Source organism: Bombyx mandarina, chromosome 12 (assembly GCF_030267445.1).
Source record: "Bombyx mandarina strain Sakado chromosome 12, ASM3026744v2".
NCBI classification, from domain to species: domain Eukaryota; kingdom Metazoa; phylum Arthropoda; class Insecta; order Lepidoptera; family Bombycidae; genus Bombyx; species Bombyx mandarina.
Genome location: NC_143219.1, coordinates 10,688,040 through 10,710,827, shown reverse-complemented (window position 1 = coordinate 10,710,827; position 22,788 = coordinate 10,688,040). Strand labels below are relative to the sequence as shown.

At 39.6% G+C, this 22,788-nt stretch overlaps 2 protein-coding genes across 3 annotated transcripts in view; both read right to left on the bottom strand.

Annotated features, from left to right (window-relative positions):
- LOC114244737 (glutamyl aminopeptidase) overlaps positions 1 to 14,451 on the bottom strand; it is a 29,364-nt gene extending 14,913 nt beyond the window's left edge. Inside the window, exons 1-4 of one of the 2 annotated variants that reach the window (XM_089731703.1) lie at positions 14,271 to 14,451; positions 13,016 to 13,204; positions 10,813 to 11,177; positions 43 to 178 (exon numbers count right to left, since the gene is read on the bottom strand). In XM_089731703.1, the coding sequence (XP_089587829.1) occupies positions 43 to 178; positions 10,813 to 11,177; positions 13,016 to 13,204 (690 nt within the window). In that variant the 5' untranslated portion in view covers positions 14,271 to 14,451. Of the gene's footprint in view, positions 1 to 42; positions 179 to 672; positions 1,946 to 10,812; positions 11,178 to 13,015; positions 13,205 to 14,270 lie in introns of those variants that run through there. The other variant, XM_028176628.2, reaches the window with a different exon arrangement.
- Positions 14,452 to 16,473: 2,022 nt separating this feature from the next.
- Osi22 (Osiris 22) lies at positions 16,474 to 21,090 on the bottom strand. The gene is made up of 2 exons (XM_028176750.2): positions 20,776 to 21,090; positions 16,474 to 17,408 (listed from the first exon to the last, which is right to left on the bottom strand). Exons 1-2 carry the CDS (start codon positions 20,990 to 20,992, stop codon positions 17,140 to 17,142), a joined length of 486 nt encoding a protein of 161 aa, XP_028032551.2. The 5' UTR covers positions 20,993 to 21,090; the 3' UTR covers positions 16,474 to 17,139.
- Between the last annotated feature and the right edge of the window lie 1,698 nt (positions 21,091 to 22,788).

Here is a 22,788-nt window from a genome sequence, read left to right as displayed (position 1 = left end):
TTATTTAGGTATAAATAGCTAAAAATGGATTTACACACTTACATTCATGTTTGACAATGCCACATACCCTTGGGGTTTAACAAGTGCAATATCATATGTGGCTTTGAAATCTGGCTCATCAAAACAAGGGAATGCTTGGCGGGCATATGTTGGCTGAAATTTACTGGCTACCATTGTTCTGATATTAGAAAAAAAAATTGTGAATTATTTGTTAGACAATTACTTAATACTCGAAATTAGTCAAAATGAAAATTTTCTAAAATTGAATTTATAACTATATATCGACGCTTGAAAGACAAACGTGACTAAGCGACAATAACTGCTTTATACATAAATGATAGGCAATAACCATATTCTATGCGCAAAAAATATATATTTCTAGGTCTATTAAAATCATTTCAATCCTACAGCTACTAGCTAGATTCTACTACAGCTAGATTCGTTAAAATAAATTTTGTTTTCAGGTATTTCAACTTTAAATTAGTCTACTGTAAAGTTCACGCATTGTCGCTTAGTCACGTTTGCCTTTCAAGCGTCGATATATATATAAAAAAGTCTAAGGTGATATTGCAGAGAATGACCCATCTCTGCAATTTCCATGGAATATCTTTGTTATATTATATTGTTTTTGTATAATGTATTCTTGAAAATAAGTAGTTTATTAACAGATACCTATTATCCTTTAAATGTGAAAGATAGAAACCAACAATTTTTCTAGTCAAATCACCACTGAACTCAATATTCATTTGATAATTTCCTGAATTCAATACATTCTCAAAGTGTACCACTAGTTGCTGTGATTGTTTTTCTCTCGAATACTTTAATATGGATATAGCTTCATCACCTCTATTTAACGTTAAGCCTTTAATTTTTAAAAACTTTGAGTGTAAAGCAATTTTTTTCTGATCCGCCTTTACAGTTATATTTATTTTTACTGTTCCCTCGAAAACGCCTGTCTTGAGATCGGGTTTTAATACGAGGTCGTAGTTCGTTGGATAAACCAAAGGTGTCAATCGATCACAATCTTTCATTTTAGTCTCAGAGTATTCTGTTACTAGTTTTGCAGTAGAATGACTATGTTTAGCGTTATTCTTCAATAAGTTAGCAAGTTTTCTTAAATTGTGTGTAAGGAGTCTAGTAAGCATCAGTGTGGTTCAACATGAGGAGTCAAAGTTTTTATTACAAAGTTGTGCGTAAGTTTTACATTTTACTTTGTGTTAACAAAAACTATTTTACGTTAGTATTTAGATTGATAAATTAGCCGACACACGAATTTCTGTAAGAAAAAGACACTATAGTCGGATTTTTTATTAGACGAAGTCAACTGACGTTTACTGTGTTGTCAGTTTTTGATGAAATAAAAATAGTGTTGTGACAAAGTGAACGATTGAAAAAACTCCTGAATTAATGAAATTGCCTCGATTGTCTAGTGAATAGTTGGTGTGCCGAATTGCCGATATTGGGTACGGGGTTCGAATTTTAGGCGTGCTTTGTACATACCAACGAGTTTTCGACGAAATATTATGTTCCTATAGTATCTACCTGTACTGAACACCGAGTGTTTTAAACATTAAGAAAAAGATTGCGAGGAAGCTTGTAAGACGGTCCTATTTCCAATACATCATATAGTTGAAACTATAGATGTATAAAATATAACAATCATAGGTAGGTAATGAAAATAAAAACAACTGATTGTAGTTACATACTACTAGTAACATATATTGGAGCACTTTAATATAATTTTATTGTAAAATATAAATAATATTCTTTTATAGTTTGAAATTAATGATTAACTCTTCACACTCATTGTTCATTCATGTGATTGAACGAGAACTGAACGCATCACTATTACTTTAAATATAGCAACATTATTTCACAAAGTGACATTAGCTACTGTCAGCTGGCTTCGTCTAATTAAAAATCCGACTATAGACAGTGTCTGTTTAAGACACGGTTTTCAGTGACAATGACAATGTTAGTTGTCAGTTGTCACTGTGACATTGCTTGGGCATTTCTAAAGGACAAATGAACTTAGCCCATACTACAAATCTTATGTTATAAAAGTCAAATGGTTTTGACTATAAAACTTAATGTTTTATGGTTTGTTGTAGGTATGAAAAATTAAATCAAGTGCAATAAATTTATGAAAATGGCTTGAAATTAAATAATAAATGAAACAAAATAAAAATAATATAGTAATACCATTAAAATGATGGGAATTTACAAAAAATCAATAGACTTTAGAAAAAAAACAAAGAAATCTCTTCTAGTCCATGAGGGCAGTGGCGACGGTGACGGTGACTTAAGTCCCTCGAAAATGATAATTATTGACATGGTTGTATATTCTATGATAACAATTTTCGTAAACGATTATTTAGTTCATTATATTACGCATCATTATTTCCATGCATTATTGAGCAAACTACTAGTAATTTGTTTTACTTAATAAGCTAATTTATTTTACAAGTCGTTTTTACGAGTAGACGAGTGATCTACAAGAGAAGTAAATTGTCTCTTTGTAACGAAGTGACATTACGAAACTTGCTTAATAATATATACGTTGGATCATGACTTGTGCAGTGTGCTTAGTGCGAGATTTTTAACATTCTTGATAGCGTAAAAGCTAACTCAAATTTCTATGCAGTTGGAACAGCGCCCCTAACGGCAAACGTAGACAAACGTTCCAACTCCATACAAACTTGAGTTAACTTTAACGCTGTGGAGAACTTTAAAAAACTCGCACTCAGCACACACGTGGCCCGCAACCAAGTACTCTCTTTCCAGGTCATCCAATCCCGGTTTTGCAGGATACTGTCGGAGCATGGTATATAAGGAGTGTGAATGTGAAATGAGATCTTCACGACGATCTTAAATTAGAATCAATACGTAAGTATCTGAAGACAACATCAGAACGCTTCTTTGAAAAGCTTTTTTTTTTTTTTATGATTGAAAGTTTACTGGTGGCCCGAAGGCCTTTCCAGTTTCACCAGGACAGGTGGGCGAGCAAAGGCTCAGCCAAGAGGGGTGGGATTTGCTAACAACTGCCCGAGCGCCTCCGAAGGAGACCTAACAACTCAAGAGCAATTGTTTCGCGAATGAATCTACTACCGGATCGGAATCGCGACCCGCTGAGAAGATCCGGCGAGAAACTCAGCGGGCTGATGCATGGGTTAGGTTGCACGTCGACCTCTTTGTCGAGTTCGACGAGTACGGTTACCGGGGTCCCTAAGCCTGCCCCTAGTATTAGAGCTGGAGGCATCTAATGCAAAGGTTACTGGATCTGATGGATCCGTAAGGACGTGTCTAGGGCGTCGACGGTGACTGGCTCCTGCATGATCAGGATTCGGGGAGTAGTCAGCGGCGGCAACGATAAGGCGATTATCATGACGCATAGCCTTATCGAAGTATCGTTCCGACGCTGACTTCATGTATTTCCGAATTGATTCGAGGCCCAGGTCGTCGTGTAGGTTAACGTTCCTCACGAACCACGGAGCCCCGACAGCTAACCTGCAAAAGCGGGATTGTAGGGATTGGAGGGTGTCTATGTGTGTGCGGGCCGCGTGAGCGAACACCACACTCGCGTAAGTCATGACGGGCTTTATGCAAGTTTTGTAAAGTGTCACCTTGTTCCGAAGGGACATTTTACTCCGCTTACAGATCATGGGATAGAGTCTACCGAGAATAAACGCGGCACGGTCACGGACTGATTTTATATGCGGGCGGAATGTCATCGATGCATCCAGGGTAACGCCCAGGTACTTGACCTTCCTGGCCCAGGGTATGGGTTGTCTAAAGAGAGTAATCGGGGGTGTGAGATTCCTCCTCCTAATCCGGGAGGAAATCCGTGTGGAGCTTCCCCTCTGAAATAGCACCGCAGTACTTTTCGCTGGGTTGATGTCTATGCGCCATTTTCGGAACCACTGTCCTAGGGCTAGGGCTGCGCTCTGAAGCTTCTTCGCGATTAGGGACTTATTTCTACTAGAATAGTAAACAGTCGTGTCGTCGGCGAATAAAGCTAAATGGGTCGGCGGCGACCGGGGAATATCGTTGACGAAAAAGCTAAATAGGAGGGGTGAGAGGACAGAGCCTTGCGGGACTCCAGCTGTGAGAGGTCGTGGGGAGGAGCGGGTTCCCTCGACTCGATATCGAAAAGAGCGGTTCGACAAGAAGTCCCGTATGATGAGCACGAGACTATCCGGCACGCCCATGTTGAATAGTTTGAAAATCAAACCATTGTGCCAGACTTTGTCGAACGCTTTTGCGACGTCGAAGAAGAGAGCTCCCGTGTATAACGGTTTTGGTCGATTAAGCCCCACAAGAATGTGCTCCGTGAGGCGGTGCACCTGTTGAACGCATGAGTGATTTGTACGGAATCCGAATTGTTCATCGATGAGAATGCCCTTGGATGAAACGAAATCTCTGAGGCGCTTGTAGAGCAGACGCTCATACAGCTTGCCTAGAGACATGAGGAGGCTAATCGGGCGGTAGCTCGTCGGATGATTTTTTGGTTTACCGGGTTTATGTATGCCGATAACGTCCGCTTCTTTCCACACCGCGGGAAAGATACAGTTCGCCATAGCGGCATTGAAAATAGATGCCAACATCACGATGAGTTGGACGGGTAGAAGTTTAATAACGCGGTTAGATATACCGTCGGAACCGGGAGCCTTGCGAGGACGTAGGTCTTTGATCAAGTCTTTAACTTCCATCGGGGTGACGGGTGGTAACGCATCCAAGGGTGGCAAGGAGGCTCTGCGTTCTACCTCACTGTCTACTAATTCTACATGAACAGGGTCCACGGATTGAGTGCTGGGCGTGCACTGGGTTTGCAATGTATCGGCCAGCAGCTCTGCTTTTTCGTCATCATCAAAGGCCGCGAGTCGGCCTGAGGGACCTACGAGGGGGGGCATAGTTACTACCGTATCCGATTTGAGAGTACGAGCTAAGCGGTAGTAAGACCTTTGGGAGGGCGCGAGTCCTTCTAAGAAATCAGACCATCTGGCATCTCGGACTTCGGCGATGCGAGACTTTACGTCGCGTTGTAGGGCACGCATTCGAATACGATTTTCCGCGGTAGGATACCTGTCGTAGGCGCGTATCGAGGCGTTCTTAGCTCTAAGGAGTTCCCTAATATCGTCGGACAATTTGAAGCGGTGAAGGAAGTCCTCCGCTACAACTTGTTTCGATGACCTATCTAATGTCGAGGTGATGTGTGATGTTAAGATGTCTATGGCTTCAGCGGTATCCTGAGGAGACGGGGTAGAGTCCGGGTTAAGCGGGAGCGATGGTGGATCAGATTCAGCCAGGCTGATGCCCAGCGTGTGCCAATCCACCACAGTCCTCGTGACGGGAACGGAATCGGGAGCGCGACCGAGCGTCATAACGACGGGACGGTGGTCTGAATCTAACTCTGAAACTACTTCGATCGAGTGTAATCGCAGAGTTACGTTTTTTTAATAACGCTATGTCGAGTATATCCGGGCGATGCGCGATATTTAGCGGGTAGTGAGTCGGGGTTAACGGAGCGACGATATCGAAGGTGAGATCATCGACTAACGCGTCAAGCCGCCTGCCATTCGGGGCTGTGGTGTGTGAGTTCCACCTTTTTTTTTTTTTTTTTTTTTTTTCGGGTAGAGGGCCGAACCTCCTACGAGGTCCCCGCGCAAAAGGGGCGCGCGGGGTATGTGAGACTCAACGATCTGCATGGTGTTGTGAGCAGACCGCGGGCCCAAGGATTTTAGGACCCACCCACTAAACGACTCCCCTGCACTCTTACACCCGACGTCCGATCCCCTCCGAGGTCAGAACCCGGATGAGGTAGGGGGGCTACCGCGGTCAACACTACAACCAGACGGCGCGGCTCACCCCAAGGACGCCCAGCCGACGGAGCCTTCGAGGCGAATCGAAGGCTCTGAAACGTCGGCCGTCTCGGTACGGCAGCCCGTCGGGCCGCCCAGACGGTGCCGCTGGTGTCCCGGAATACCCCGCTGGACCAGAACCAGCCTGCCGGGTCGGGACGCGATACACCGTCGACCGGTCGCTCTAATCACTCCACGGCAGCGCGCTAGAGTGCTGGTAGCGCGCCGCGCGGCCTCACCCCCTCAGGTCGCCCCTTGACCTTCACCGGGGGGGTGTGAGTTCCACCTGATGTGTTTACAATTTAGGTCGCCCGCCAGAATGACAGAGCTCCCCATACCGAGCAGCGCCTCGATATCACTGCTTAGAACGATCTTATCCGGTGGAAGATAAACGGACGCGATAACGATCGGCGCGTGTCCCGTCAGTGAGATTCGGCACACTGATGCTTCGATTTTAGCGAGCGCGGGAGGATCGAGCGGGACGCAATGCAGGGCTCTTCTATAGTATATGACGGTACCACCACCACGGGCAGAGAGCCTGTCGTTCCTGACCATGTTATAGTTCGCGATTTTAGGGTCACGGCGCGCGGGCTTAAGTAGGGTCTCCTGCACTAAAAAGATATCAATTTGATGGTCACGCAAAAAGTCAGAAACCTGATCACGTTGATTTGCGAGACCGTAAGCGTTAAAAAATCCTATCGTTACGGATAGGGGCTTTATTCTACTTATATACGCCATTGATTACCGGCGGAGTGAGGGGAGGACGTACGTATTTAATGACGCGTATACGTCGGCGTATTCCTGCACAACGGCGATAAAGTGTTGTGCAGTGGAGGCAGCGCGAATGGCGTCGCCCAAAGCGTTAACGCGCTCAAAGTTGATCGACTGAAAGAAGTCGATCGCTAAAGCGAGATTGTCGGACGCGGTCGGAGGGCAAGTCGCGGGAGAGGGACGAGTCGCGGGGGCGGGACGAATCGCGGAGGAGGGAGTTGTAGCCGTGTTCGTGTACGGCAGCGGTTTCGCCCAGGCCGAGGCACTGGGCACCGCCGCCGGAACGAACGCTGGCTTAGCCTGCGGCGCAGAGGGTGCCGAGGCTTTGATGTCTGGGCCGGAAGCTCGGAGGCGGTTTTGGCGGGCGACGCGGCGATTTATTTTCGGGGCTCGGGGGCATCCGCGGTAATTTGCGGGGTGACCCTGTGTTCGACACAGGACGCAGCTAGGCGGTTCCGTCGCGGTTTTTTGATCGCAAGTGCATAGGGCCGTGGCGTGATCGCCTAAGCACTTGACGCATCGGGGGCGCGCGTGACAGTTACGGGAAGAGTGCCCATACAATTGACAGTTATGGCACTGGCTAGGAGTGCCTTTTTTATGGGGGGCTTCGACAGCGATACCAGAGAGCCTACAGACGGTCTGTGTGTTAAAGATTTTCTTACCCTCGGGGGTAGGCTGGAGAGCGACTAGAACCATATTATATGGCTCCCTGCCGCGACCGGTGTGCATACGGTGCACAGAATTCACTGGTAGGCCTTGTTCTAACAGGTCGACTTTTACGAGCTCTACATCTAACTCTTTAGGGATTCCGCGTATTACAGTACAGCGGAGTTCGCGCTCCTCCTGAAGCGTATAAGTGTGGAAGCTTATACGCTCCTTACGGAGGTAAGAGGTGAGGGCCCTATGGTCATCAGATGAATGCACCTTTATTTGGATGCCGTTCGCGAGGTTACGGGCATTCGTGAAATTGATGTTTTTGGCCTTGAGGGCCAGGGAAACTCGATCCCAAGCTGCCTTCTCTTGAAGGATTACCGGAGGAGGGGACTGGGTTTTATTTTGTGCCACCGGACGCGGCGACGGACTGGCACGGGTTGGAGGCGCAACGGGAGTCTGGGGGCGGGGGCGCGACGCGTTCGCGGCTTTGCTAATTTTAGCGGCCGCGGGAGCTCGAGACTCCGCGGCACGCTTCTTACCCTTTTGTACCAGGGTAAATCCATCCGTCGATGAGGCGGGGGCGAGGTCGACCTCCATCTCCGAGTCAGAGTCGGAGGACGAGGAGGCGGGCGCAGGTGACCTACGAGCAGGTGTTTTGGAGGGCGCGACGGAGGCCGCGGATGATCGCACAGCTGGAACGGTGGCCACGGCGGACGACGCAGCAGTTTTACTCGCCAGTATAGGCGACGCGGGAACGGCAGGCACGACGGAGGCTGCGGTGCTCGATGTAGAAGCTTTGCACGCAGGTACAGGCGACGCAGGAGCAGCGAGCACGGCGGAGTCTTCGAGAGAGCTCGCAGTGTGATTGGCCTTGAAAGCCAGAAACTCTGAGGCGAGCTGTGGATGACGAAGTCGGAGGAATTCCGCGAATACAGCGTCCATGATCGCTGAGTGCCCAGGTGTGGCGGCCCTGGGTCTTGAAAACACTCGCCTTGCGGCGAGGCCCCAACTTCTCGGACCTGAGCGGTTCTATTGAACACAGGTGGCGATGCGGCGCGATTACTACAGGACAAAGAAAAAACACAACAAAACGGAAATAACAAAAAGAAACAAAACAATTAAGCACTTCCAGGAAAGCAGTTTGTCGGCAGATGTACCACGAACACAGAAATAACGAAAGGAAACAAAACAAATAAAAACTTCCAGGAAAAACACTTGGTCGGCAGATGTACCACGAACACAGGCCGCGCGAACAATGGCCGGGCTAACAAAAGCCGGGCGAACAAAGGCCGGGCGATCGAGTGGTCGATGGGCACGTCCGCACGTGACGGGTGCCTCTATCGGAATGATTGAAAAGCTGCGCAACATGATAACTCTCTAATTATGATAGCCTCTAATTCACATCCAGCTGTCGCCCTAAGCAAATTCTATCGGATCCCCGATCCACTCTCGGTGCTTTTAGGCAGTCAAACATCGGTCACCGCTCTCGTCGAACTAGTCGACTGCGACAAAGAGCTCAACGTGCAACCTAGGTATCTCACTGACTTTTTCGCCAGATCTTTTTAGTGAGTCGCGATTTTGTTCCGGTGATAAATTCAGCGAAGTACTGCTCTTACTAGGGCTAGTGTTAGCAAGTTCTAAGGCTAAGCCCGGCGCGCTTACCTACCAATCTCTACGTAGCCGATACCTAGTCAGGTCATAAGTATTGTCACACAGTAAAAACTTTTCTTTTAGAATGCTGGCCACAAAAAAGTTTATTGAATTCGAATTTCGAATTGTTCATGAAAATAAAAATGTATACTTTTAGAATTTTACTCATTTTTAGATATGGAGTGGACGTTTAAAGAAAACCGTGTTGCAGTTATTGCGTTGCATCATTGCGGTTACGCGCCAATTCAAATTTTTAACATACTGAAAAATTTGAATATAACCAAAAGATTCGTTTATCGTACCATCAAACGATACAATGAAGACTCTAGTGTAGATGACAGGTCAAGAAGTGGTCGCGCTCGGTCTGTTAGGACTCCAGCAGTGATAAAAGCTGTGAAGGCGCGAATTCAAAGAAATCCCAAACGTAAGCAGAAACTGTTGGCCCTTCAGATGGGGTTAAGCAGAACCACGGTGAAAAGGGTGTTAAATGAAGACTTAGGGCTTCGGGCATATCGAAGAAAAACAGGACATTGTTTGAATGCTCGTCTAATGGACCTGAAACTGAAGAGATGCCGCGCTTTGTTGAAGCGGTACGCGGGAAAAAAATATCGGGAAATTCTTTTTTCGGATGAAAAAATTTTTACCGTAGAAGAAAGCTACAACAAACAAAATGATAAGGTGTACGCACACAGTAGTGAAGAAGCGAGCAACCGTATTCCGCTTGTCCAACGAGGTCATTTTCCATCCTCGCTGATGGTATGGTTGGGAGTTTCTTATTGGGGCTTAACAGAGGTACATTTTTGTGAGAAAGGTGTAAAAACGAATGCAGTTGTGTATCAAAATACAGTCCTGACGAACCTTGCGGAACCTGTTTCTCATACCATGTTCAATAACAGGCACTGGGTATTCCAACAAGATTCGGCGCCAGCTCATAGAGCGAAGAGCACACAAGACTGGCTGGCGGCGCGTGAAATCGACTTCATCCGGCACGAAGACTGGCCCTCCTCCAGTCCAGATTTGAATCCGTTAGATTACAAGATATGGCAACACTTGGAGGAAAAGGCGTGCTCAAAGCCTCATCCCAATTTGGAGTCACTCAAGACATCCTTGATTAAGGCAGCCGTCGATATTGACATGGACCTCGTTCGTGCTGCGATAGACGACTGGCCGCGCAGATTGAAGGCCTGTATTCAAAATCACGGAGGTCATTTTGAATAAACTTTAGTGTCATAAGAATCTATGTTTTGTTAAGTTCATTTTGGTATATGAATGGTTACATAATGAATAAACTTGTTTCAATTATTTTACATTAAACATGTGACAGAATTTATGACCTGACTAGGTATATCCACTTAGGATAACAACGATTAAGTAGGCATAAAGAAAGATATGTTTATCTTAAAAATGTTTGTAAATTGAAAACATAAGATTCTTAAGCTTTACAAGATTAACTCTAATTCATTATTTTCTTCAGTTTTCGCGAGTTTTAGATATAAAACTAATTTAGGTATGGTTTAATTTTAATTCAAGGCGTACTTTAATCAAGATTAAGTCGTAAAAGTATTTTCAATTACATAGTTAATTAGAGTTAAATTTTGCGACTGAAACAGCTGCAAGCTCAATGCATCCTAAATAAATAATCTCATACTTATTTAACAATATAATAGGATTGATCGATAACATTTATTGCCTACGGTTTATCGAACTTTTTCAAATTTGCACACACCAATGTTATCCGTAACGTTAAATTAAAAAAAAGGACTCTATTTTTATTTTATTTTTTCTGTTTCATTTCCTAATGGTACTTCAAGTTACAGGCAGTCGACACTTGAGATTATGTTGATTATGATGATAAAGGTAATGAGATAAAATTACTCACCCTCCGTTTTTCAAAGAACTTGAGTAAAACCCAATTATTTTCTTATCCATGTTTCCTTGGAATACAATTTCCACATTGTATTTTCCCCTCTGTATTTGATCATTTAAGTGTATTCTGAGTAATTCTCTTTTATCGGTACTTATGCTTATGCTTGATATTGAGATTTCAACGTTCTTCGAATCTCTCAAAACCACGGATTCAATAGTTAACTTATAAGCATGCATGGTGATTTTATTCGTAGATGTCAGTACTTCTATTGCAATGTTGACTGTGCCTTTGAAAATATTATCTTTCATGTCCGGCTTCAATGTCAGATTATAGTTCTTAGGGAGGATGTTGTTAGGAAGTCTGTAGTAATTTGCATTCTAAAAATGAAGATTAAAATTTCAAACATACAAAACTATTCATGAAACAAATAGACAAAATACGTAGCTATGGATTCATTTTGTTAAAATGGAAAATAAGTTGTAATCATCGAGATGTTGTAATCAAGTATTTACGCCTGAATCTGACATTTTTTATCAACTATCTGTTTCGATGCATTATCACTTTCGCATGATCACCATATCAGTCACCTTGTCCGTCAGCAATCATCATAATTTATCGTAAGAGAACAACAACACTTAAACAAAACTTTGTTTTAGAAAATAAAGTCTTGTTAATTTGAATTAGAATAACTTAGAGTCGTGATAGGGGTCTCGATACATAGTTACGTGCTTTTTTATGTTTGAGAGATTACTGGTGGCCCGGAGGCCTTTCCAGTTTTACCAGGGCAGGTGGGCGAGCAAGGGCTCAACTAGGATGGGTGGGATTCACTAACAGCTACCCGAGCGCCTCCAAAGGAAACCTAACAACGCAAGAGTAGCTGCATCGCGAATGAATCTACTACCGGATCAGAATCGCGACCCTTTGAGAAGATCCGGCGAGAAACTCAGCGGGCTGATGTTTAGGTTAGGTTGCACGTCGAACTCTTTGCCGAGTTCGACGAGTACGGTTACCGGGGTCCTTACTCCTGGTGTTAGAGCTAAAGGCTTCTAATGCAAGGGTTATTGGATGGATCCATAAGGACGTGTCTAGGGCGTCAACGGTGACTGGCTCCTGCGTGATCACGATTCGGGGAGTAGTCAGGGACGGCAACGATAAGGCGATTATTATGAGCCTTATCGAAGTACCGTTCCGATGCTGACTTTATGTGTTTCCGGATTGATTAGAGGCTCAGGTCGTTGTGTAGGTCAACGTTCCTCGCGGGCTTGTAGGGATTGAAGGGCGTCTACGTGTGTGCAGACCGCGTGAGCGAACACCACACTCGCGTAAGTCATGACGGGTCGTGCTGGTTTAATAAAGCGAAGTGTTTTACCTATTTACCTGTTTATATTGCCAATGGGTATTGCCACTTATTGTTATGTAATATAGCAGAAAACGTAAAAGTAGGTAGATTAATGATTTGGCCATTATTTTAAGTATTTTTTGTATTATACGATATTTTGTCATTATAATTGTTGCTGAAAAATCCCATTATAATTCATTTAGACCTTCAAGAAATAAGTAAACATTCCACGCTAAAAACTAATGTAGGACTTCTTTTGTGCGGAAAACGCTCATACGAGACATAAGCGGGTATATCCAGGACATGCAATTTTGCATTTGTAATGACAAAATACACCTTTTTAACAAGCCTTTTGAAATCAATAAGTGCCAATAACCATTGCCAATATACTGAGGTAAACCAGCACCAGCCACCATTAAGTCAGCACGCAACTACGCATATAACCCTACGCATATACCTACCTACGCATGCCGTTCCTACGAAAAACAATTATTTTAGGAAAATAATGAGATCAACCGAAAATCGAATTAGCATGATACAGTAGTTATTATCTAACTTAAACATAAGATTAACGAGTGATTAAGTACTAAAGTAAGAGTGTGTGTCATTGTACACCAAAATAAATTAAATCACCTTTTTTTACACTAATGTGCCAGTACTGGCTGTTTTTTTAAATAATAAACAGATAGATTTATTCTATGATCATAAAATGACCAGTTGTAGAACAAATTGTTAACATATTTAAATACGAGGAAAATCATTACATAATTTTAAATGTTTCCGTAAGTTGAAACTGCATAAATTGAAATTCAAGGTTCATTTAGTCCAGTCACTTTTCAATGACAAAATTATATGTAACATTTACGTTGTACATACCTCAGTTACGTTTGACAAATTCGTTTCTTCTCTGACAGCCATGGGCACGCAGTCATCGCTTTCACATGTTTTGGGCCTTTTGTCAAAAGTCGTCAAAGTAATTGCTGGGGCTATTAAGGAAAACGACAAAAGCCCTAGAAGAATGATGATGTTGTTTCTAAATAAGCATTGTGAGAGTTTCGTAGACATCTAAAAAATTAACTTGAAAATCAAATTGGTAAAGATTCTGCTTTATTGGTGTTTTTACGCCGATAAGAGTAACGCCACCTATCGCCGAATAGTCGAATAAATATCGAAGGATCTAGTAGCACCTAGAACGCTCGAGAAGTACAACGCCATCTATTGTCAGATTGCGGAAACAATACTACAGGCGTGTGGAATATTCTCGATAATTCTAAGGATGAGGTATCGACTATAAAAGCGTTCAGCAGTCAGTCGGAACTACTCGAAGCGAAACAGCGAACGGATCATGTGAAGCGAAGCGGAAGAAGTGAATTGAGAGTTTTAAAGTGTTTATTGTGTGTTTTAAGCGTTCTAAGTGTTCTAAGTTTTTTGTAGTTGTACTTTGGTGGAATTTTATTTATCCCGAACCTCAGCGAGTAACAGTATTATCTCTGAGTACATCTTTTAATTGTTTGCAGCAGTATTAGGGCTTTCTAATTTTGAGGCCTTTATTAGAATACCCTAATATATCCACAAGTATACAAACATGATATGTTATGTTCCTGTTCATGTTAAGTTCCTATGTTATTAACAACGTTCCCTAGAAACAAGATTCCGACTACAAGTATTCGAGATTAAACTACACTCACTATAGAGATAATAAAAACGTGAATTCCTCATGTGTAATAATATTTAGGTATATTTTTGTGAAACATATCACCGATCTTCAGTATCTGATGTTAAAACTAATTCACTAGAACAAAATTTAAAATTGACTGAGTAATATAAATATATAGAAATTAGTAGAAAAAATCTAAGTCATTCTAAACTGAACCTATTGAAAATATAATAGTAAATATGTATTATGTGTTTTATGTGAGTGAAATAAAATGTAGGATGACGAATTCGATTATTTGCTTCTGTTTAGGTTTAATTACTTTTCTTCTCTTACAGTTCTTTTTTTTTTGTTAAGTTTGGAATAAGTATATTTGTCAATTAAAAGCATTTAAGAATTAATGTACATACAAATCATTAGGAATCTAATTACGTTATCAAAAAAGTAAAAAAAAAAACACAAAACGATTTCACCGACCTTACACTCTCCCTCTCCTTTCACTTTTGGAAACTTTCAAATTGTATCACGAAAAAATTATAATAATGCGAATAGGCTGTAAGTAATCACTTCACGTTTTAATTTTAACTAGCTTAATGGTAAGCTAGTTTATAGTTATTATTGAGCTGTTATGTTCGTGTATGACCACCGCCTTGCGTATTGTATCTACAACTAAAGACTAAGCGTTTGTATTACGATAACATTATTACGACATTTTAGTTTCACTCCGAATGCAGATCGTGAACTGATGAAAATAGAATAATAGATTAAGAAACATCAACACACAGAGCAACATAACGGAAATATTGCTATTCGTCAACCGTTTTTTACGTTTTTAATATATCCAAAAATTGTTTGAATATGATTTGGTTTTTAAGGTTGTTCCAATAAACAACGTGTCTTGCATTTAGCGTAAACTATCAACATCGTTGATCAGATGTTATTAGATGAGGTGGAATGAACGATTTTTTTTTAATTAAAAGTTAGCCTATTTAAAAAAGTTGTAAGTTTGTACTACTTTTTACATTTAAGCGTTAGAGTAAAATTGAAAAACTACATTTTACAGTAGCCATAGCGTTCAATTCAAAATTGTTGTTGGATTTAATAATAATATCTAATATCGGAACTTCACTTATTCACATAAAATTTGTTTCGACTGTCTACAAGCTACTAGGTACTACAAGCTTGTCTTTTGTATATTGATTTAAAAAAAACTTATTTTATATACTCTTTAATGTTCTTTAGCAGGCTCTGTGTCTGTGACAGTAGCGACTTACTATCAGGTGGGTCGCACACTCATCTATCATCGACGACTGTAATAATGAAATGTGACTTTTACTTACTTATTTACGCTTCGAAATATTGTTTTTCGTTTGAACCTGTATTATCACGACTTGCAATATATTAATGGAAACAATGTATTCAGCCATCTGAAATCGAAGAGAATAAATAATCTTGGCCTAATGCCGGTGTTCAAATTGCGCAGACAGACACCAATTTTTCTTTCAATTAAATATTTACTTAGCACATATATACGATTGGCTACCGCAATAAAGGAATAACACCGTGTAGTAAAGAAAGCTAAATTTGCTAGTATCGTGTATCCACTCGGAGTTGTACCATCCTGCCTATTTCTGCCGAGAAACAGTTACGTATTCCAGTTTGAAGGATGCAATAGCCTACATAAAACTTTACAATTAATGCTTCAAACTTATGTCGCAAGGCCGTTGGCGACATTCTGTGATGTCTATCGATTCCAATTATATTGGAGGCCGAGAACATCTAGAACAGTGTTTCCCAACCTTTTTTGTGCAATGCCCCACTGTAACATTTCTAAATTTTTTATGCCCTCCGTATATAATTTGAAATATTAAAACAAAATTTATTTGTTCACTTAAGAAACATAAATGATAGGTTTTGGAAGAAATCACTATGAAATTGTTATCAGAACACAGTAAGTAATATTTCAAAAAATATAATAAAAATCTGAAATTCAGAATAATTTTAATACAGATTGTCCATATTAATTTAGTGCAAATGCCCCCCTTAATTATTAAATTGCCCCCTTGTGGGGCGTGGGCCCCACGTTGAGAAACACCGATCTAGAGCGATCTCTGTACACAGAGTTCTATTTTGTTAGTTTTTGTTCTGTTAGTTTTGTTGTAGACTATTGTTGTGCTCGATCGTTGTATAAATAAATAAAAAATGAACTGGTTTATTGAGCTTTTTCATAGACATTTAACTGTAGTGAATAGGCTTACAAGTACGCGTATAATTAAAATTATTTTTATGGTTTTATGTCGCGATTTTTATGTCATTATATTATCTTCGAAATTTCAAATACTTTACCTTTTTCGTGATCAAGAACGACGGTCAGTCGTTAAATAAATTAAACCGTAAACTAATTAAATGTAGTAACTATGTCTACGACTGGCGAAAAACAAAGAAAACACTAATTTTTCATATGAACTGTGATTGGTGCGTAGCCTAAACTATTCATCAGAATGCTACCTGTCGACAAAATATTCTGATTTCCCGACAAGTTCTCTTATTAGTAATTCTACTGAAAATGACAGTGAAATTTAACTATACTTATCATATAGACCCATCCGGAGAAGTAGCATTTAGATGCATAATTTAATATATTATTAGATTAATCCGCATAATAAAAAAAATTAACAAATTTCAATGATTTACACATCCTTTATTCAACTTTAAATAGCTTAACATTATTAATAAATAACTAAACCTAGAATAAATTAAACTTACTACTAAAAGATTATATCGCTTTCTAAGCTCAGTTTTTTATTATTATTTAAATAATAACCGAAATAATTAATTCAGCAAACGACAATTTCATATTTTATTATGTAAAATGCAAAATTTATATAAGCCATAACTGTATGAGTGGTTAACATATTACATCTTGTTTATATTTTAATATTAGAAGAAAAAAATATATTTACAAATAGAAATTCGATTAATATAATATTTCAGGCTGTATTCCGATAATAAGTTAGATTTATAAGATTTAACATCAAAGCCAAACAATCAGTCAGGTTTTTTTTTTATTCATAAAGATATCTTGAGTTCTCGATATGCAAAAGAATATCAAATTCAAATAAGAATTCGCTTTCATCGGTACTATCTGTTATTTAAACAAAATCACAAATTCCAGAAATGAAGGTTGAGAAATGATCTATTGAACAAAAAAATATTTGAATACATTAAATTAGAGATCAAATTGGTCTGCCTAAGTGTTGTATGTGTTTTCTTAAAATCTACGTCGTACGTAGATTTAATTAATGACTTAGAGAAGGATATTCATTTCATATATATCAATGGTAATCTAGTTAATATAAGCTCCATATTCCATACCGCTGTCGTGATAGCCGTAATGAACGTTCGCTATTTCTGAATCTCGACCTTTCACGGAATTATGATTTTTGAAGGCGTTTATTAAAATGAGGAAAAGCGCTAGTTTTCCAACCATTAAGGATTTGAATAGCATGAATTTAAGCATACTCAGGAATAAAGGCACAATTGCGGACTGTAGAACGAAGGGCATGATGAATAAAGGTAGAATCTTCTGCATAAGTTTCTGTTTTTTGCCCCGTCCTGGAATTGAAAACAATGAAAAAAATTACTCAAACAATATAATTTTAGTACATGAATACTCTCGTCTCGAATAAATAAAAATAAACAAAACAATTCAACAGAAACATGAAACGTATTACGCAATAAAAAAAACACAGTTCAGAAAGTTAGCTGCAAAGAAAGGCTTTAGTCCTTCGTGATCTTTGTATCATAACAACAACAAAAACATTATATTAGACATTTCCACCAGTTCTGCAGACTGCAATTAAAAATGTTAAAACGCATTTAGATTATGTTATGCCATAATTAGAAGACAATTAATTCACCATCATCCAGATCCGAGGGATACAACATTGAACAACATGAGAACTGTTAGTTGTTTTCCTTTTATCTCGGAAGATATTCGTGATGACTTGTTACATAATTCATTCGCGTTTCCGTTACACTGAGGTAAATACCGCTAAACGTGGATACGTACTACTCCTAATAGTTACACAACTTTCTTGTGCCGATAACTGTTTGTCAATGCTCTGATTGTCGTCTCAATTACACAGTTTCTACTCTTTGAAATAGACCTTTTGAATAAGTTTATATAGTAAGTGTATAGTATATGTGGACTTATAATTCACTACAGATAAAACAATTGGTACCTTTACTTTCAGTACACATTATTTATTTCAGTTTTTTTTTATTAGTCTGGACCGCTAAACGTAAACAGATTGAAATATAGTATCTACAGTGACAATACGCCCTACCACTACTGTAAGAATTAGTAGTAATCCTATAATTGAGGAGTAAGGAAAATTAAACGAAGATACCACCACTGAGGCATTGTGGAAAAGAAGAACCAGTTTTGAATGATGTCAAGATCGATATAGTATATTCAAATCGAATTTTGAACACGGGGTTGTCATTTTACAAGTATGATGGTTTCCGTAATTAAAAGGCTAAGCCTTCAATAATAACACACATAGAACAAAATGAAAACTTATAATATACTAATATATGAAATACACAAAAACTAAAATTGTAAGCAAATTGAAAGAAAATTGATCAACAAATTACTACCTATACTGCACGTTGGAGCCACAAAGTCCCCGATATATCCTCGATTACCAAAGTACAAAATACAAAACTACTCTTTTCATCAACTCAGACGATCCCAGACCCACTTCATAATAAAGCCACCACTGTATGAATCTCGTTCCTTTCCCTGAACTGTTAAGTTTTGATCTCAGTGGCAATGGAACAATAGTACATTATGCACCAAGGGAGAAAAGTTTGACATTTCCTCCCACGTGTTTGCCAATTTTAATGAGATGTCCTACTTTTTTCCCGCGGTGCACATACTAACCAGGCCGAAAGTTCGACATTGTAAAAAACTTAGCACCCGTGGAGTAACCGAGCCGGACTCCAGGGGTTAAGCTCTGGCTGGGGTAGGGGGGCGGAGCCCCCCCACTCATAAATAGTACATTGTGCACCAAGGGAGAAAAGTTGGACATTTCCTCCCGCGTGTAAAATTGCCAACACGCTGGAGGAAATGTCCAAATTTTCTCCCGCGGTGCACATACTATTTTTTCTCCTACCAAGCCGAAAGTTCGTGGAGTACCGAGCCGGGGTCCAAGAGCGAAGCCCTGGCCGGGGGTAGGGGGGACGGAGCCCCCTCCCGTACTCATAAAAAAAAACAATCTAAACTTTTTTTTAATTTTTAAATAAACTACTACTAATTGAATAAGAACTCATCTTTGTGTACTACTTCACTATGAAATTTTATTGCCTTTTGTTTATTTCACTTTTACACTAACCCTAATATTGCAAATTACCCGAGCACAACAATGGCGGAAAATTTTAGGTGCGTGAGAGCAGACGTAGACACTGACGCGCATGCGCACTTGTCAGTACCCAGGGAGAAAATGTTAAACTTTCTTCCCTGTACAGCGGGATGAAAACCGAACTTTCGACGTAGGTAGAAGAAAAAATATTATATTTGTATTATATCAGGTTAACTTTAATAACAGGTTCCGGCATTCCGGACATGGAACCGGATTTAGACCCAGGTGTCTGATGGCTGCGCGGCAGAGATAGGCACGGCACTCCTAATCCGTAGGGATTCAAAATATGTACAATTAATACTATTATCAATAATATTAAAATAACAAATCATTTTTGAGATCAATGTTTATTAAATCTCTAGAATGTGTCTCTAAAGTGTGACTGTGATGAAAATATGCAACTTAAGAAACTATTCCAAATAAACGCCGAATGTGTACATATTGGATTGTTTTCATCTGTTTGCTTCTATAAAAATACACATACTGTACCAGAAATTGCATAATAGAAAATCGTATTCATCCGAAGTCGTAAAAATAAATTTCTTCAACGGAATTTAATAATTTTATATAATTTGATGGGGTCAATGTTTTTGAATTGTTTCAGTTACGTACGCGAAACGAAAGTAAAGTCGTAATTCGCAATTTGCGAATTTATACCGGACACAAACTAGAACACTTTCGAAATTGCAATTTCGACGCGCCTTTATAAAAAAATATAAAAGATAATTACTTTGCAGTGAAATTACCGGCGGTTTTCTATTATTCGTTAAGAAATTTGAAGTATAATAGATGGAAAGATAAGCTCATACGTGTGGTGTTAAGCGGTCACCAGATTAGAGATAAAAATATAAATTTCGACATCTATCCCAACAAAATGTAGTTGAATATTTGTATTAAGCACTATATTAATTTTAATTTCATAAAATAAAATCGCTAGTAAAGCCAGGCACTATCGCTGGCACTATCATTGAAAACTTTTGGAACCACCGGCGCGCTATTTATAGTACGTACCATGACAGAAACTTTCCTCGAACGAAGTATAAACTCAGTTGCATAAATTTATAAGGTCCCGCAAACGCTGAGCGAATAAAAACAAAGAAACACTGACTTGAATTTAGAGCGAAAGAGAGTACGCATTTTTACACACAAAGACGTAATTAACATATAAAATCGGTCAGAAGGCGAGTAAAATAGTCGATAGGTCTTATTGCTTAAAGCGATCTCTTCTAGACAACCTTTTTCATCTAGAGAAATTGAGAAAATGATACGGTAGGTACGTTGCGGTCTACTATTTTAACAAAACTCGGAGTGATCTATCAAAATAAACAAAAATTTAATTTAGATTAATATGAATCATAATAGATAATCTCGTTCAATTTTACTTGTCAAAATTAATTAGTTATTTCATCTTCAGATTAATGAAAGTTCAATTTGTTTACTCACGTTACACGTTTAATCAAAAACATATTAATTTGGCTGGTAAATGTAAATTGATATGAGTTTAGTAAGTCGCTAAAATCTTAGCATACAAATAATATAAGAGTTATAATACCGACCTTCCTGATCACCCTTATCAGTTTCGATTTCGAGGGACATGATACTGCTCGTGTTCTTGCCTAAGGGAATCTTCACGGACACTCCTTCGAACAATTCAACTTTTTTCGTTTCGACTTCATGCTGGTGGACCGTTTGAGGTTCAGGTACTGTAGCCGAACACAACACTATAAAAAATCCGAGGATGCAGAGGATGCGCTGCGCGTGCGGTGTCGACATTCTGCGTGATGGCCTGCCAGTGAAACAGAAACCGTGTGCCCCACTCGTTACAAACTGGACCGGCCAATGCGACTAGCAACATGCAGCGCTGTGGCAGGGGTAAAGACTTGTTTTCATTACGACCAATGCTACAAAATATTTTTATATAATCCATTTCGCAATACTTATAATTTTAACGATGGTCAATTAAATTAATCATCGATTAGAGAGTTTACTTTTTCTCTAGTTTTGTTTTGTAAAAATATCTACTCATGATACCCTAGTATTACGTATTACCTTGTATATCATGAGGAGACTGACGATTAAATAATATTGTTATTTTTACCGAAAAAAAAAAGAAACCTTGACGGTACTGAATTACGATTGGTATGATCTTAATAAATAGAATGTTACAGTAACGAACAGAGTTAAACTTTTTTAAATGTACTATTATTCACTTTATATTTTATTCTATCATATTTACATTTTTCATTTTTTCACAAGAAATTTTTGAGTTGAATTTCACCTTTTTTCTGTGTGTTAGGTCCTTACTAGATCCATACGGCAAGGAAAAAACAAAAACTTTTGGGAACCTCTAAATCTCATCTCATTGAAAAGAATAAGTACACAATATCCTTCTGTAACTTTCTAACTAGCCTTACAACATTGCGACAAATAAACAGATAGAACCTACACCGCCCGTAATATCACTTAAACTTAATAATTGTGCATTTATCATTAATTTTTTAAGCTATTGCATAGATTTTATCGCGGGCCTTGAGTGCGGCTTGAGAGCGGAATCGTGAAATTCCGTAACGAATAAAACCTTCCACCCCTCACTACGCCTACTATGTAGCTCGCGTTCAACACATTCACACGTTGCGCTTGTGTAGTGTTTAAAGTAAGAAGTCTAAACACCGATTTATGTACTATCAAAATATGTGATATAATTTCGTGGGTAACACAACGATAGCCCGATTCAGCTTTTGCGCCAAGCGCCATCTATCGGCGACAAACGGAATTGTAAAATAGAAAAGTATATCACATTACAATGCGTTGGGCGTGCCATTTTCTATCGCTTAGTCGAAGAATTTTATTACTACTCCTACTACTCATTCAGTGATTGGAGTGGCATTAAAAATAAAATAGCTAAACCGTTGATTCTGGGCAAATGAGAGTTAGAACTAGCATCCAAAGGCGTGTCTCTATCCTATGTGGCGCCCTCTAGTGAGTGCGAGGTCATAATGGAATACTCACAATGTAGCAGATTCATTGAAAATTATTAGCCCACTGAGTTTCTCGCCGGATCTTATTTTATTGTTGTTTTAATATTATATTATTATTGTCGATTTATAATTGCATAAGTTGATAAAAAATGCTATGCAATATCTTTGCCGCGGCAGTCTCCTAGTGCCACACATCTTTTTTATTAAAACAGTCCCACTATCAAAAACAGTGATAGTGAAAGTTAATTTGAAATATTCGGTTTTGCGTTATTATGAATATTGCGTAACAACATAAGGTTATGTTATTACAATAATAATCGGTAATTTATTCAAATTTAGTCGTTATAAATATTCGATTGGAAGCTTACGATTTTCTAATACCTGTTAAACCCGTTAATAACTGGTTAGAAACTGCAACTAGCTAGTTAGTTTCGCTATCCTCGAATCACAACATCTTACCAACAATACAGTTTCAATGGGCACTAAGCATTGCTTGTGTTAGATTCGAGCAACATGTACGTAGCCTTTGAGGGGTATGTCACTGGCTATACAGTATAATCCTGACTTTAACTCCATATTCCAAGATTAATG

Coding starts and splice junctions, on each gene's coding strand:
- Osi22 (XM_028176750.2), bottom strand. CDS start 20,992: ATGTCGACACCGCACGCGCAGCGCATCCTCTGCATCCTCGGATTTTTT. Junction 17,409..20,775: donor TGATAAGGGTGATCAGGAAG/GTCGGTATTATA, acceptor TTTCAATTCCAG/GACGGGGCAAAAAACAGAAA.